This window comes from Anser brachyrhynchus (genome assembly GCF_964034855.1).
Source record: "Anser brachyrhynchus genome assembly, chromosome: 1".
Lineage (NCBI taxonomy): Eukaryota > Metazoa > Chordata > Aves > Anseriformes > Anatidae > Anser > Anser brachyrhynchus.
The window spans coordinates 135,962,514-135,979,579 of NC_137694.1; the positions used below are offsets into that span (position 1 = coordinate 135,962,514).

The 17,066-nt window shown below is 38.7% G+C and overlaps 1 protein-coding gene across 1 annotated transcript in view; it reads left to right on the plus strand.

Annotated features, from left to right (window-relative positions):
• Positions 1-17,066, plus strand: part of PUDP (pseudouridine 5'-phosphatase) — a 77,640-nt gene that overhangs the window by 16,609 nt on the left and 43,965 nt on the right. Inside the window, exon 2 of the mRNA XM_080587116.1 lies at positions 11,078-11,296. Within this exon, the coding sequence (XP_080443242.1) occupies positions 11,078-11,296 (219 nt within the window). The remainder of the gene's footprint in view (positions 1-11,077; positions 11,297-17,066) is intronic.

The window sequence follows — 17,066 nt, forward strand, 5'->3', positions numbered from 1 at the left end:
AGCGTTTGAGCTCAGGAAGCTCAGAAACGTCATGGCATTTTGGTACCTTGCTCTCAGTGAGGCGTAGTTGTTAAAAGCCTTTCTGGCCAAACTGCTTTTTTTCGTAACTGCTTCTGTCCATGGTGTTAGGAAGCAAGAAGAGCTGATCCGTGCCATCCGTCGTGGCAGGCCACTGTTAAACTTTGTGTGCTCCTGCCCTGGGCTGCCCGCTGACCCAGGACAGTCTGCTAGGGCCCACCTCCTGCCTCCTGTGCAGTCTGGGGAAGGGAAAGGAGGAAAACTCGTGTTGTCACCACATGGGGTCTGTCAGTGCTTTGTGAGAAAGACCCAAGTCTCTCAGCCTCAGCCTCTGATGTGGGAGATGATGGTTGTGGTCATACGACTTCAGGGGGCCACGGTGGCTTGCCTGGGTAAATGACCATACTTAGGTGGTGTTGGGAGAACCTTAAACTGGTATCTATACCATGATTTTGAGGTTTCATCTGCAGTTTTCAAACAGTGGTTACAGCTCATAAAACAATAATTTTCATTTTGCTCTGTCACACCTCCCACATGAATCTCAAAGGTCTGAATATTTTTGTGTTAATGCTTCTAGTTGGGGTTAGGAGTTCTTAGCATACAGGTATTAAGGAGATCCTGTGATCAGGTCATGCGCTATTTCTGAAACTTTCCTCCAGACAGTAGGCAGACAGCCAAGATCAAACAGCCTCTCTCCTGGAAAATCAAGCACATTGATGATGTTTGTTTTTTCCTCTTAAATGTTACCTCCGCAGAGAAATTACTCTATCAGCAGATTTACTTCAAATTTTTTAGACACTCCTGAGTGGAAGGAAGAGATTAGCTTTATTAATCTATAGTCCTTTACACATCCCTTGTGGCAGTATATTTTTGACACATTGCTGCAATTAAGTTTAGAACATTGTTCAAGGCCACACTGGAAAAATATTTTTCTTTTCTATTAAAGTCACTCTGTCTTTTGAAATGTTTCCACTATTTAGGAAATTGGCTTTTGGGGCTATATTCCGGAGAGTGATTTAGAGAGATGTAACACTGGAAGTCAAACAAGTTGAATTCCCAGCTCGCCTGAGTCTTCATATATATGTAGTCTCCTGGGCAAGCAAAAGCTTTTTGATAATAAGGAAATCAATATTTGGAGACAACTGTGGTGTACTGAAGATAATTTTTGTTTTGGTCTTTTTATTTTTTATCTTGTAGGGAGGGATAACATTTTCTGATTCTTTTCCCCTGTCTTGAAGACTTTTCTTTTTCCATTGTTGCGTGCTTTTAGGTTGCGGGATAAACAGATCATTTCTGGATTGTTTGTTCAGGGAAGGTTATGTTGTAACTTTTCCTGGAGGAAGTACATCTTAATTAAGTAGATAGATTTGGTTATTTTTCTGCTGACTTCAGTAACATAGTGACCCTTTTGCTTTCATCTACCTTGTGTGGTAGTTTTATCCGAGTGCCTTGGAGCATCTCATTTCAGAACAGCTTTTTAAACCCTGTTTTGCTTTCCTCAAGTCAATGAGCTGTTGCTGCGTGTCAGCAATCTATCGAGAAGAAGAGAGACCCCTGTGGCAAGCAGCCGAGTTCCCTCTAAGCATGGTGTAAGCCATTCTTCCAGGAGCTGCTGGTGGTTGCTCTTCTGGATGAAATAGCCCTTGCATAACACTGTTGCCCCATTTAGTCGCTCAAATGCTAATGGCAATGTAACTCTTACCCAGGTCAGCCTTCTCATTCACATGTTGAAAAGCTGAGTCTTTGCCAGCCACAGGTTTCACCCTAGCGAGCAGGCTGGTGTAGGCACTTTGTCAACTGCTGTGCGCATAGGTGGGTTTTTAGGTGGTTAAGGGCCTGCATGAATGCCCGAGAGCAAATCAATCAGTTTCGGTGAATCAATAGCTTTTCTCCTTTTAAACTAATTAGGTGTTGTCACATAATTGATGTTTAGTAAATGTAGTTTGGAAAGTTTTTAATTAAGTCGTATATATTGCCAGCTATTTCAAATGGGGTTCCCTCATTTACCATAACTGAAGTACCGACTTGTCTTTACTTTCTCATGTGCTACGCTGTATTGCTGGTGGACTGTTTTTTTTTGTTTGTTTGTTTGTTTTTTTACAGCTCTGCATCAGAAAAGTATTTGCATGGCTTATTCTTGAACTGTTTCTTTCAGTTCCCTGTAGCATTACAAAGAGTAAGGTGCATATGTGAAAACAAGATAGCGTTAAGATATCTGCTTTATTAATGCAAGCTAAGAGCATTTTGAATTTGTTCAGAAGCTTCTTCCCTGCCCCACAGAAGTAAAATGTTTCCTTGCATACAAAATGAGAAATTGGCTTCCTCTGTAGCTGCCATGGAAGAATTCTCCCAGCAGTAAAAGCCCAGAGGGGCAAATATGTGATGCTTGTTTGGGAACATTTCTATGCAGCCATTATTTTTTGGACACTAAACTTACTTTCCTTTTAAGCCTGTTAGCAATAACTTGAATTTGTGGTAGAATGTCTCATATCAGAGAAGAGCAAGCAGACTGACAGTGCGTTGAGTGAGTTAGCCAGTGGCAGTGTGTTTCTCTGGACTTAGTGAAGTAATCGCTGTGTAGCATATTCGTATATCCTGGAGTGTACTTACATTAATATTCAGTACAACATAAATAAGAAAGATTTGCAAAAATTAAAACTCCAAAGCAGACTTGTGCCTGTGTCCTACTAAAATGAATAATGGATCATTTCACTGATTTTTTTTTTTCTAAGTGCTAATCAAAAATGTAATGATTTGCAAATCATTACTCAAATTGGAGCAGTAATTTTAATTTTCAGCAATTATAGTCACTATTTTTTCTTTATCTTTCAGAAGTTATGGTTTATCAGTCATGTAAAGTGGTTTACTGAATAAGTTGTTCCTTACAGCTAGCTTCTGATTTTGAAGCAGACATTATTTGGTGCTTGCTAGTTATTTTAATGTAGGTTTTACCTTCCTTAAGTTCCATGTAATTATAAGATGAACTTACTAAGTACTGTTTATGCAAGTAGATCAGCCCAAATGTATTGGACACAAATACTGCAGTAGGGTTTCCTTTGACTGGTTTGGTGGGTCAGGCTGTGTTTGGGTTCAGCCTGCTGGCTGGGTACACCAACACCGCCTGCCACGAGATGGAGGCACGGCTCAAATCGGTTGGCTGGGCATGCGGAGAAGCCGTGTTTGTTTCCTTCTGTGACAACAACTGAAATGGGTGTCCCTGTAAGCTGGTAAATGTAACTTCATTTGTCTTCATAAGCAAGCTCATTTGGAAGGAATGCAGCAAAGAATAGAGCATTTCTGTTCCTCTTGTCCATAGGAGGCCCTCTTTGCTAAGGGGATTCAGCCCACATCCTTTTGACGAGCCCTTAAGTCAACAGGCTCCAGGTTGATTTTGGATTCACTGGCTATCACTTACCTGTTTTACTGTTTTAAGGGCAGCTGATGCCTTTAAAACGCCTCCTCCCCCCATCGGTTTTGTGTGTGTCTGTTTGTATCATATATAACAAAAAAATCTCATGGGATGTTAGGGAAGTAGGCTTAGATCCTAAGGATAGATTGAAAGGCTGAATCTCATTTTCTGGACAGTGCTGTAACAGTTAGGCTATTGTGCAAAAAGTAATTTCTGTTGCCTGCCTTCCTCATCCCTGCTCTTGCTAAGCTGCTGTAAGTGATTTTGAGGTCAGCTGTTAAACTGCTGTTTTTTCTCCTTTTAGGCGTCAGGAATTGCTGTAGTTCTTGCATTTTTAAAGTAGCTTTCACAGTAATGCAAGGGTGAATGGAAAGGTGTTGGGAGGGAACTGCAAGACTGACCTCTTGCCACAAATTGCAGGCTAGAAGTCTACTAAAGATTGTTTATTTAAAAAGAAAAAAATTCTTTAAATTCTCCTTTTCCCTCTTCCTGATTGTTTTGCTAACTCAGGAGCTTTCATCTAATTATTCAGTGGCTCTGGGTGGTTTAAGCTCAGTTCTGCAGCTTCAGATCTGTTCTAGTGTCAGTTGCATAGTGGTCTGATGGGTGTTTTTTTGCATCGTTAATGCTATTTTTGTCTTTTGTTTGACTGCTGAAGTCTTAAGGGGAAAGGCTCAGATTCCTACTGAAAGAAATGGTAAAGGATAGAAAAAGAATGGGGAATAAATTATGCACCATGCTTTATTCAGTAGAATAGTCTATTGCTCCTTCAGTGACTGGCTTTTATAATGCTGTTGAATTTCTATATTTTAGCTATCTGACATAATAAGTCTTTCCTTCTCAATTTTTCAAGATGGAGCTGTAATTGATAAACTTTTTGTGGATAATAATATCTTGAATTATTTTTCGGTTTAAGAAAATATTCCTTATTCCATTCCAAGTTTGCTGTTCAAAGGCCATTGGTTTTCCAGGCTTTTTTTTTTCTTTTCTTGCTTATCAAAAGCACCAGTGGGATCTTGCAAGGTTTGTGGTAAATTTTACTGTGGTAGTGGCATCTCCTAAATTTTGTGACATACCATTTGGAAATACTTGTATCCTTAGTTAAATGGACTTTTCAAGAACTGGTTCACTTGTGTGATCAAACAAGCAAAGAGCATGTGCTGCCTGTGGGGAGAGGTGCTGCAGAGCAGCGGACTTGATGATGAATCTCTTTGGAGCACAGAGCCTTACCCAGAGACACCCCTTCCTGGCTTTTGTGCAGTGCTGAAGCATTTGTTATGTTCCTGGGTCTGACAGACTTGACACAACTGGTCATTGAGCTGATCAGCTGCACCTTTCGTAGGCTGGAGGGAGAAGGAGGGTGTGATTGTGAGTTCATGGATTTGCAGATGTCAGAGTAGGGGCGCATGAAACTTGGAGGGCTGTTGTATAAGTTCTGCATGTGATAATTGACAAGACTTGACAGAATTGGTCTTTCTTTTGGGAAATCTGTCACTATTTTGTTTTTGCCATTACTGTGTTTAAATCTTGTGTTCTTTCTCATTTCCACTGATATAGCGGGAGAAGAAACACACCAAAGACTGTGTTATGTTTAAATTCAGAAATGAGAGAAAATATAAACATGTATTATTTCTGTAACTCCACGAGTAGAATGCTCTTTCGAATGCTGTTTTTCCACATTTCAACAATTGCATAGATTTGTTTGCAAGTTAAAACTTTGCACTGTGCTAAATGTCACTGAGTTGCAAAAAGCACAGTAAAAACTTCCACTTCTATAATTATATTCTGGTGTATGATTATATTTCTCTCTTGTACCACAACCAAGCATTTTAGTAATTTGTATAGCTTCTTACATTGTTGCGTACATATCCTGTGGGGTTTAAAGGAATATTGTGAAAGACTGATAGGAATACAAAATCCTAGTAATTTGTGTGTTCATTCAGTATTGGCGGTGACAAAATCTCAGGAGATTTTCTTATTCCTGGGCCAAAATCATGATAAAAATGACGGTTTGTGTTTAAATTTGCCTATACTGAATACTGAAGATGGTTCTCTTCTACATAGGAAAAAAATCTGCTTCACAGCTATGGACCTAAGAAACCTTTTGCTGAAATTAAAATTTTCCCTTTACCGTACCATCTTTCTATCCCCATCAAAATAAAAATCATGTAAAGTTTATATGTCCAGAATTGGATTTTGTCTTACTAGAAAATATCAAGTTCATATAACTAAAATTCTATTTAGACTCCTAGTGTCTAATATACCTATTAATCATAGGTATGTTTCATTAGGGAAATTCAGTGCGAAGATGGGCTTAGTTACTCAAAGGAGAATTCAGAACCAATGCCTAAGATGAGCTTTTATGCATAATAGCCACATCTCCTTGATAAATTAGAGATTATTTTAGATTTATAATAAAATTATTTGCATAAATTCAGGAGGCATATAAAAAAATCAAGTTCCTTATTCATTCATGAAGTGTCATGGTTTTGGCTGGGATAGAATTAGTTTTCTTCATAGGGGCTCATATGATTCTGTGTTTTGGATTTGTCATTAAAATAGTTTTGATAACACACCAGTGTTTTGTTTTTTATGCAGAGCAGTGCTTCCACAGAGCCAAGGCCTTTTCAGCTTCTCTTGCTGTCCTTTCAGCGAGGAGGCTGGGGTGCACCAGGAGCTGGGGGGGCACAGCCAGGACAGCTGACCCAGACTGGCCAGAGAGATGTCCCTTACCATATGGCGACATGCTCAGCAATAAAAGCTGTGGTAAAGGAGGAGGAAGGAGGGGACAATGGGAGTGATGGCGTTTGCCTTCCCAAGAAATCGTTACATGTGCTGAGCCCTGCTTTTCTGGGAGTGGCTGAACCCCTGCCTGCCAATGGGAAGTAGCGAATGAGTTCCTTGTCTTGCCTTGCTTGTGTGTGTAGCTTTTGCTTTACCTAGTAAGCTGTCCTTATCTCAGCCCAGGAGTTCTCTCACTTGTCCAGTTCTTTCCGCTGTCCCACCTGGGGAGTGAGCGAGTGGCTGTGTGCTGCTGAGCTGCCTGCCAGGGCTAAACCATGACATGAAGTCGTGATCTTCTGTCTTAAGCCATCTTCTTCTGTAGGTAAGCAGTCGATAAAGCTGCAGTTTAGGTACTGAATTGATTGATGACTGCTATACCCCTAACCTAGGTAGATCTGCACTTCTAATTCTGACCTGCAGTGATGTGAACAGATCGTACACTCAAGTGTTGCTCTGTGGTCTGCTGCCAAGTGACCTGTAGGCTTTTTTGAATGTGTGCCAGCATATTTCTATGCCGGATCACAAGCTGAGCAATCCAGTGCCTCCATCATTCTTGTCACCTTATTTGTATTTGTTGTGATCGGCTCTTACACAGTGTAAACAGCACCAGTGGGGCTGCCTGTGCTTTCTGTATAGGAAAGATTGCTATAAAAATGACTACAAGATGATATGTGGCTAGGGAATGAATGTCACTCATTCCCAGTGAAATGCAGCAAGTGGATGGACAGTAAGTCATGCTGATGATGTCCTGTAAAAGGTACACCAAGGGATGAGAAATGGAAAGATGAAAAGTATTTTGAAAAGCAGAAGAGAATAAAGCTGAGGTTATACATTTACTGCAAGTTGTAGGGCCTAAGAAGTCTCAATTTTTCTACCTTCTGTTGGAATAGACCACTGCCACGTGTCCTGCTGTTTTCTCAACAAATATTCCTGATGGGAGCTAGCAGTTGGGGCCAGATTCACTTGCTTGAATGCGTATGTTTGCTACCATTTGGGATGCTGTAGGCATCTGGCTAAGCCTCCAGTTGCTGTTTTAGTCAGGTGCGAGTCTTGCCAATGTTCCTTTTTTAATATCAGGTGTGTGGATGTTTTGGACAAATTAAGGTGTCTAAGATACTAGTAGGCACTTTAATTGAACTTCTAATTCCTCTTGGTTGTTTTATTTTATCGATGTTTTATATCTATGTGTGTGCATTAGATTTCTAACTGTATTGCAGATTTGCAGTAATTTGAAATTATGATTGCTTTCTGTACTTGAACTCTGATTAATCAGACATGTAATGGATTATTTTTTGTTACAGTGGGGGAGGAAACTGGCCTACCTTGTGTTCGTGTGACTGGTACCCCCTGCTCCTGACCCTTGGCAGGATGGTTAGCATAACCAGCAATAAGGCAAATATCCACAATATGTAAGCAGTCTGTTAATGTATACCCCTGCCACCTTCCCTCTCCCCTTCTCTGGCCCCAGGCTGTGAGGACACCCACTGTCAGGGTGCTAAGGGCATTAGTGATATCAAGACCCAGGTACTGGGTCACCAAGAGAGCGTGGGGGACACCCATTGACAGGGTGGTGAAGCCCATCAATATTATTAATACCCAACTGCTGGATCACCAGGATGTGGTGAGACCCGTCCTGGAACAGGGAAATGTGACAGCACAGGGAGCACTGGCTGTAAATACAAACAGCTACAAGCACTGAGTGGGACTTAGACCAGAACTGCTGCTAGGCAGCAAAACCTGTGATCCCAGTGGCCTCCACCATCGTCTTCTGCCTCCGAGGACTGAGTGACTTGTGATCTTTCATGAAAACTCCGAGTCTCACTTATGATTGTCACGCACTGGTTGATAAGAAGTTGACCTGATCTGTAGAGGGTCCATCCAGGTGGCTGAAAATCCTGTGTAAATGAGAACCCTGGAAATTCTGTGTAACTATATGCTACATTAAGAGCTAGAAATCGTAGATAATAATTCTCTAATTGCTAATTTATTTTTACATAATAATAAATCTCTAATTATAGCCACAACCCTGTGGCCAGTCTTCATTCTGCCAAGGATCCCTGAAGAACCTGCCTGTCGTCTGTAGTGTTGCCTCACATTTTGTTAACCAGTTTTTTGATATTCCTCTGTTTGAATGGGAATGGGAAGTCTTGAATTTGTATTGGTATTTAGTGTTTAGTTACTGCTGTCTATTTAGAAGGTGGACATACAGATTTTGCTTTCCTCAATCAAAAAGATTGTTTGTCATTATCTGTTAAATGTATGCAGGAAGTGTGTCTTTTCCAGAAGTGGTTTCCTCAGATTCTGATTGGCGATTAAGCAGTGTGTGTGTGAGTGTGAATGTGGTTTCCTTTTTCCAGATTTCAGTTTTTATTCATGTGCTGTAGTGGAACATGTCTGTTTGAGCAAGTAAAATAAGGAAAGGGAATAAAAGTCTTTCTGAGAATCTGCTTGTTTGAGCATTTATGTTGCTTTAAGCACATGAGCAATATGTGAGACTAACTCACATTTAAATTAAATATATTCACTGATTATTTGTGTGTTGGCCAGGGTTTGGTTATTTTTATTTAACATTTTGATTAGCGTTGAGAGAACTACATTCTAACACAATACAATTAGGATAATAATTAATTATTTTAATATATTTGACTCCAAGCTGGTCATGAGTGCTCTTCAGTCTGCAAACTGTAACATTGCATAACATTATTTTTAGGTCAGCAATCTGGACAGTGTTAAGCCTTTCTTTTAGAAGAAAAAGAATTCAGTTCACAAGTCTGGTATCTGATATTTAAAATGCAGGAGGCTATTAAATTAAGTAGCTATACAGTTGAGTCATTCACTTTCAAATTAGGTTAATGTAATTATTGCACAAATCTATAGGAAAATTTTTATGTTCTACAATTTTTTTTTCAATTCCTTGTTTTGTTTTATTTCGGCTTAGTTTGTTATATATTGATTAATAGGATGAGGATTAATTTTCAGTTTCAATTTTCAATTTAGGGTCAGAGTTTTGTCCTTCACCTGGTGAAGAAAAACCAATGCATCAAAAGAAAGGAAAGAGAGAACTGTGAATTTTTAAATATTATATTCTAAACTCACCATCTCAGCTTGCTGAGAGTACCACCTGGCAGTGTCAAGCAAGCAGTTGTTTTTTTTTCTTCCTGGTGCTAGCCGGCTTAGCACTTTTCAAAGCCAAGTCACTTGTGTCTCTTCTGATACAGAATGATGTAGTGGTACGTTTCACGTGCGTTTCATGGCTCTCCAGGTTACTCCTAACATTTTTTCCGTAGGTGTAGCTGTTTGAGAAGCATTTGCATACACTTGTATAGGTGCTATTATTATTTTTCTCTCATTTTTAAGTGAAGAGGTTTTTGTGAAATGTTCGCTGCTCTGTTAAGCATCCCAGGCAGGTGCGTTAGTTCTCTTGCTGCTACTTTGGCTCAGCATTCCTCCTGAAGGGGAAATGGAGGGGAGTGTTCTGGCAGGTGGCAGAGTGTGTCTTCTGCACTGTTGTGTGCTCACACAATGATAGGTGCAATGATGTTTCTCATTTCATTCCAGATCGGAACCATCTGCTGATTTCGGGAGAAGCAGATTACTATGGTTAAGCAGTGAGCATTTTGTCAGACTGCAGGGGAAGGTCTTTGGGTGTATTGTAGTCATCGGCTCTGCTTTTCTTTCTTCAGTAGTAGTATATCTTTTCATAGTATCTATGTTAAAGCTTACAATTCAAATGCTGTTTCCTACTTGTTATATATTCGGAAAGTAAGTCAATGTGCTCATGAATAATTTCACTATTTTATTTTCCCTATTATAGTATTTTTTACATGGCAAAGGACATGGAGACAAGTGAAGTCCCTGATCTCTCTAAACAAATCTCATAAGTGCAGTTCCTTTCTTTTGTTGCTTTTGTCTTTCATTGTTTAAGTGATAATAATAATAAGCATACCTTTAGAGACACAGAAAGCAAAGAAATGCATGAGAAGGAAATTAAAGGATGGTTACCAACAGTTGCTTTGTATCAAAGGAGACCACTCAAACAGATAAACAGACTGGTAGAAAAGCCACTGTTCAGGATCTTTGGTGAAGTGAAACCAAGAGTTGAAAGGACTTTTCTTCTTCCATTTGGTTTTAAATTAAATGTTATTGACCTTCTTTTTCAACGATTTGTTTTGTGGGAAGACAGAAAGGATTGTTTGCTGACATTTTTAAAAAACAAATGAGTTTGGAAACCAAAAGCACCTTTCACAGTGAAACTGATAGTTTCACTGGCAAAACTCAGCCTGAAGTTTACTCTTGCCAGAACCCCTCTGGAAATACAAGTGGGGGTGTTCTGCTTCAGTAATCACATGTAAATGCAGAAGTGCCAGCAACACTGTAATAATGACTGTGGTGTCTTTTGAAGGCACTCTGAAGCTTCCGTTCATAGACACTCTTAAATAGTTAATTCATTTCTTTTCAATTTACATGGAATATGTAATGACATCCCTGAGTACCAGATTTCCTTCCCTTCTTTTCTTGTTATACAAAGAATAAAGAGTATTTTAATTAAGACACTGCCTGCTGACCTGTATAGTAGAGTGCCAGTGGGAAAGAAAGTTGATGGAAAAACAGGTCCAGATAGTTCTTTGTTGTGACCCTCAGAAACCTTTTCTGAACTCAGGTGTGACAGCTTGAAAAACCCAGGTACCTCTGAGGTGATCTCAGGTGATGAAGTCTGCCTTCCCCTTTGTGAGTAAAGGGAGGCAATTTTGTCCATTTGGATATGCCCTCTTGTTTCTGGCAGATTGCTGTGTGACCATGTATGCCTTCCTCTTTGTAAGCTGGCTGCATGTGTTTGTAATCTTTTTTATTATCATTTTTTGGCAGATACTGAGCGTCTCTATACAGTGGTATTTGAAGAGATCTGTGGGCGTTTTGGAAAGAAGTATACCTGGGACGTGAAATCATTGGTCATGGGTAAAAAAGCACTAGAAGGGGCACAGATTATTCGAGATGTTCTAGATCTGCCATTAACCAAAGAAGAGTTATTACATGAAAGTAAAATGAAGCAGGAGAAGATATTCCCTACTGCTGAATTGATGCCAGGTATGTTTCTTTTCAGTGTTTATAAACTACTTGTGGAATTATGTAAATGCTAACCAAGACAGAATTTTTTAATCTACCTTCCGGTTAAAGGGTACTGAGTATTTTTTCTTGTTTACTTGAAGAACAGCTGTTTTCTATGTGTTTTAAAGAAAAGAAGAAAAAAACCTATGTAAATATATACAAATTCTGTTTTGTAAACTAGATATTCTTTAGAATAGTTGTTGGCAGCTGTGTAACTCTAGTTTTCTCTGGCTGTGCGCATAAGCCGACTTTAAGCACAAACATACTTCTTGGTGTACAGGCAAATGTATGTGTCAATGGGTTTTTTCAGGTGAGATTCATCTCTCCTAATGTGAACATTGAAACTTAAGCATGGCATCTGAGCCAACTGTGCCTCAATGGAGAGGGAGGGTTTCTCAGGTTATCCTAAGACAGGTAAGTTTAACCACTTCCGGAAGATACTTGTCTTTTACCAGTGGTTGTGCAGGAAGCCAAAATGAGTGGCTCAATATAGGCAAGAGGATGAATTCACACCACAGATAAGATTCGTACTTTTATATTCTATTACATTTACATGTGGAATGCTTAGAGAAAAATCCTCAGTCATATAAGAGAAGGAATACTAAAAGCTGGAATTGCTGTTAACTTTTTGTACAATGTTAAACATCCTGGAGCAAATGTCAAAAATTTATGGGTGAAAAGAATGGGAAAGAGGGAGAAATAAAATATATCTGTATATATTTTAAAGTGAGATAACTGCATGTCAGTAAAACAAGTCCAACTTTGGATTTTTTTTCTCTTAGAATGCATGTTTGTTTGCCACAGCACATTAATGATAATGTTTTAATTTTTAGATGCCTTTTTATACCTAGTTTTATAATGCATTAAGAGGCTGAATGTTAAAAATACGTGTTATGTTAGGAACAAATAAAAAGAATCAAGAATAAAAGGTACAATTTGGTAGCTTTAAACACTTCAGACTCTTGAGCAGCCAATTTATGTATATATCTCGCTGATCCCTTTTATATCCAAGATTTTTGAAATTGCACCTTTCTCTCTTATAGATCCAGCTAACACTGTAAGCCTAGTTAAACTCTCTAGGAAAGCGAGAAAGATGGAGGGATTTGGTTTTCATTTTTCATGTCAAACTTCTGGGACTAACTTTGCACATATATTGTTTGTAAGACAAACAAAACACTTTAGTCCGGGCTTAGAAAATGCCAGATGGACAGATTGGTGATGGAAGTGTTAGAAGGCTCAAAGAAGAGTCATGGTAATGGAGCAGCACAAGTAGTAGATGCCATTAAGTAGATATTCCATGTCTGCTGAGGACTGTGATAACGTGGGTGACCTGGCTTGAAAAGAGATACAGAGAAATGATGGAACAGGTTAGCCGAAGGAAACATTAAGTTTTGCACTTTTCCTGACTTGAAAAAGTGAATTCTGGGCTCACTGAAGCTAGACTATTATAGGCAAAACAACCAAAATTCTTACTGGGACAAGCATAAGAATGTTTTTATCATAACCAGGATTGTTCAACTGGTTATCCTTTCAGTTTAACTAAATATATGTGATAACTCTCTTCAGGCAATTTTCTGAAGCAGAATTGATGTGAACTTAAATACTTTATGCTTACTGGCCGCTGTGGGAAGCAAAGACAGCCTTGGTCGGTGAAGTAATAACATTTGTACTTGGTAGCATTATATGAGATAAAAGCTGAATTGCCATGAATTTTGAGAAAGACAGATTAATGTCAGTAATCTAAAAAGAAATGGCACTAGCTACTTGCTATTTGTTTTATTTAAGGACTAACCTGTGCTTCAATCTGATAACCAGATTTTTTTAATCTGATACCTTTCTCATGTCTTTTCATATCTTGTGAGGATATTTATGTAATCTTTGGAGGTTTATACAGTCTCGTAATGTTCTTTAATTAAGAATGAACTTAATGCAGCTGTTGTAAAAGATGTAAAGCTGTGGTGACGTCTTGTGCTTACAAAGTTCTCTGACTAAACTGGTGTTTCATGTTCTAGGTAAATACACAAAAGTGAAAGTTAATTGTCATGATATTTAACAATGGTATAAGATGACTCTGACATGACCATTTTTTGGCAGTTAATAGGTAGGTGAGGTTCTATTTTCAATCCATTTCTACAGCTTTTCCAAGAAATAAGATTTAAATTTGAATTGATGGAGAACAGTGCTAAATGATGACAAAAAATATTTGAAAAAGTAACTCAAGGAAAGCAGCACTTGTTTCTGGCCATAGAATGAGCTATGCACACGTTTGTGCCAGTAGTACAACTCTTTTAATTCTCAAATAAATAAGTGACAGATATGTCAGCCATGGTTAAGGATGGTATGGTAGTTTTGCCTGACAGTGTGTATCAAAGCCATGCCACTGTATAACGGTTTTAAGAGACATTAGTGGATGAAAGTGCAGGCTGGAAGATTTCAGTATGGCTGAACTTGACTGGCAAGCTTCAATACATCAAGCTGTGGTCAAGTACAAAGTTAATTTATGAAGATGTATCCATTTCTAATAGGGACTTTTCCAGTAAGTATTTGAGAGTTTTTCATTGTTATTTTTGGTTCTGAAAGAATCTTAGGGTAAGCTAGTTTTGATTTAGTGTGGCAAGGAATTAATTCAAGACAGTGCTGACACAATGACAGGGCTGCTGCTTGTGCTGCTTTTCTAAATATTGCTGTCAGAGTGCAGACATTGTTATCTGCAAGAGGAACATAGCAGACTTTCTGTTTCTGCAAACGTGGTACTGTATTGCCGTGAAGTAGATCATCAGAAGGAATGACAAGTGGAACAGAAGAAAACCATGCATATGTACATTTGCCTATACATGTCATGTATAGCTGTACTGGGGCTTAGCACAAACCCAGAGTATATACACAGCCAGAAAAATCTAACTCAAAGTTACCCAGCTGCCAATAGCTATTATACTCATGTCACAGGTATGAAATTAATGCCATTATTTCATAGCAGTCTGCACTTTTTGGCTTATCACCATGACAAGGTACAGATGCTTAAGGATTGTGTGCTCCTTTCAGAAGTTTTCCACTACTGGATCATCTTCCTGATAGCTGGGATTTCTTGTTTGCAGTTCCTGTTCGGCCAGTGCAGAACATGATAAGGAAACCATTTTCATGTTCAGTTATGGTTGACTGTCTTTTGCAAGCATGAGGAAGTAATTTCATAGGCTAAGTTTTAGTACCGAATCAAGCCAGTCAGAAATTACAAAAAGAGAAAGAAAGTAATACAAGTTCCAGTGACAAGTTCCAGACAACTTATTTTAAAGCCTTACGTCTTTTTTTTTCTTGAGCTGTTCCATTCAACCAGCAGTCTAGTTTGCTTAGCTGTTGTTTCCTTGATTAATGTTTGTGCCCTTAACAGTTATACAACATGGTAGGAAGTCTGTTTTTTCTTTTCCTTGCTATTATTGTTTTAATGGTAGGAAGCTCTGGTGAGTCCATGCTGGTCTCAGGGAGCCTGTAACCCATGGAGATCCATCAATTAGCTGCAAACTGGGAATGATCTGGTCTATTTGGTTGGTTTCAAACATTTCTCCATTGCAGTAAGTCCTGAAGAATTGCAACCCAAAAATGCTTTCACCAGGAAGTTATCAACACAGTTGCCAGAAGCTTTGAATTATGTAAAATTTAGAACTTATATTTTTTTCCATGGCTATATATGTGTCAGGATGTCCAGACTATGGCAAGGTTAACTGGCTTGGTGAACAGGTAGACTCTATGCCAACAGAAGAATCTTTGGCACTCTTTAGAGTGCAATAAGATGAGAAGATAGAATTCTTTATTAATAGCCAACTAACTTCCAATTTAGGGAGTAGGTTATTAGTTTCCATCTCTAGTTTTGTAGCTCAGTGAAAGAATAATGTACTATTACAAATAGCATTTTTTAAATGATATCTCAGAACAAAAAAGAAACAGGTGGATATGAGAGATATATTTCCACAGTCTCATGAGATTCATGGCAATTACACCAAGTGGTGGATAGCCCCACCTCCGTCACTTTATCACCATCACAGCAGCAATGCTAAATTCACTTGAGGATTGAGAACATGTGCAGATAATGAATAGTGCTGTGCTGATGGGCTTGGAGCTGTTGTAGCACACCAGACTACATACAAACTGATTTTAAAAAATATATATTTTTTTTACTTAGATGAACAGACAGCTTCTTATTGTTCTCAGTAAGATATTTTTTATCTTTGGGTGCTTTTTGTGTTTTGATGCTGCTGAGGTTTTTACCGTAGAATTGCTTTTATGATCTTAAAGGATTATCATTGAATTGGCTAGAAATCCAATCAACTTGACAAAGCCCTGAGTGGCAATGTTAGCTTTTCTTTGATTAAAAAGAGTGATGAAATCTTGAAGAGCTTAAAGTTGGGTTTGATATTACATTCACTGTAGTAACTGCAAATGATTTCGAAAAAGAGGAGCAGTCTTTTCATAGAGATGCTATATTTATCCTTAAGATTTCCATTTGTGCACAACTGGACATAAATCATACAAGACATGCATAATGCATGTACATAGTTAATTTACACAGTGCATGGTGCACTTTCGTTTCCTTTATCCATTTTCTCAGCAGTAAATCTTTTCTTTCAAAATACTTACTGAAGCCTCACAGACTACTTGTTTTGTGTAATATGTTGTAGACTTGAATTTGGGTCTCTGAACTGCCTTGGTTTTGGTGACCCTGAGGTCAGGTGTCCTCTGCTCTCATGCTGTTAGTGTGAGTAGAAAGCTAACTCTGTCTCTGGAACAGAGAATGAGGAGCAACACTGTGATAGGTGTGTCAAAGATCATCTTAGAGGGAGTGCTGAAGGTCTACAAAAAGAGAGTAAAGTTGTATTTGGGCTCATAATTTGTTGGCAAGCTATGTGAAGAAAGTGCATGGTGACCAGTATACCTTTTCCAACAAAAATTTCAGTGCACAGGGCAAAAGTCTGTTGATCAAGACAGTGTTCTCTAAAACAATACAACTCTGTAGCCTTGTTTCTTCTGCAGAATATGCTGCATCTTAGCTAGAAGACTTTGCAAAAATAGTTATATTAGCATGGACTACATAGCATAGACAAGCTCCAGGATTACAGCAGGGGATTGCACAGTAGTTAAAATACTGTTAATTAGTGTTTATATGTAATTAGTACATAGGAGGCACGCAAGGAAGATGAACAGGAGGTGTGGTACATGGTGATGTTCATGAAAGGATTTGCCCCTGAAAATGCCACTGTTTGCTTATTTGAGATCTAATTTTGAAGCTTAACAGCTACCTTGTGAATTTTATTATACTAGCTTCTTGTGATCCTGTATACAGCCCATGCTTTTGTTTAAGAGAAGGCCTCGGGGACTTCCATTAATTTTTTAGGGGTTTTGTCATACATAGTCAATGTTCATCATTTTAGGATTGTAATAGACACTTAGAAAAGACTGTGGGATTGTCCCTATAGGCCTAGTATTTATGTGGTACTGTTCTTGCACTCTGCTTGCTGTATGCAAGCCAGCTGTATTCCTGAAGCCACAAGACTGTAGGATTTTGACCATGCCAAGAAGACCATCAAAAAGGGGATTTTCAGGTTAAGATACTGGCAGAGCTTAGTGTGCGATTGTCTGCCTGATGGTGTAGTTATGGTTTCAAGTGAATAGACTGCAGGCAGAAATATGAACAATGGAAAACGTTCAGCTGGTGAACAGAAGAAACAAATTATGGTTCACTGCTGAAGTGGAATAAATA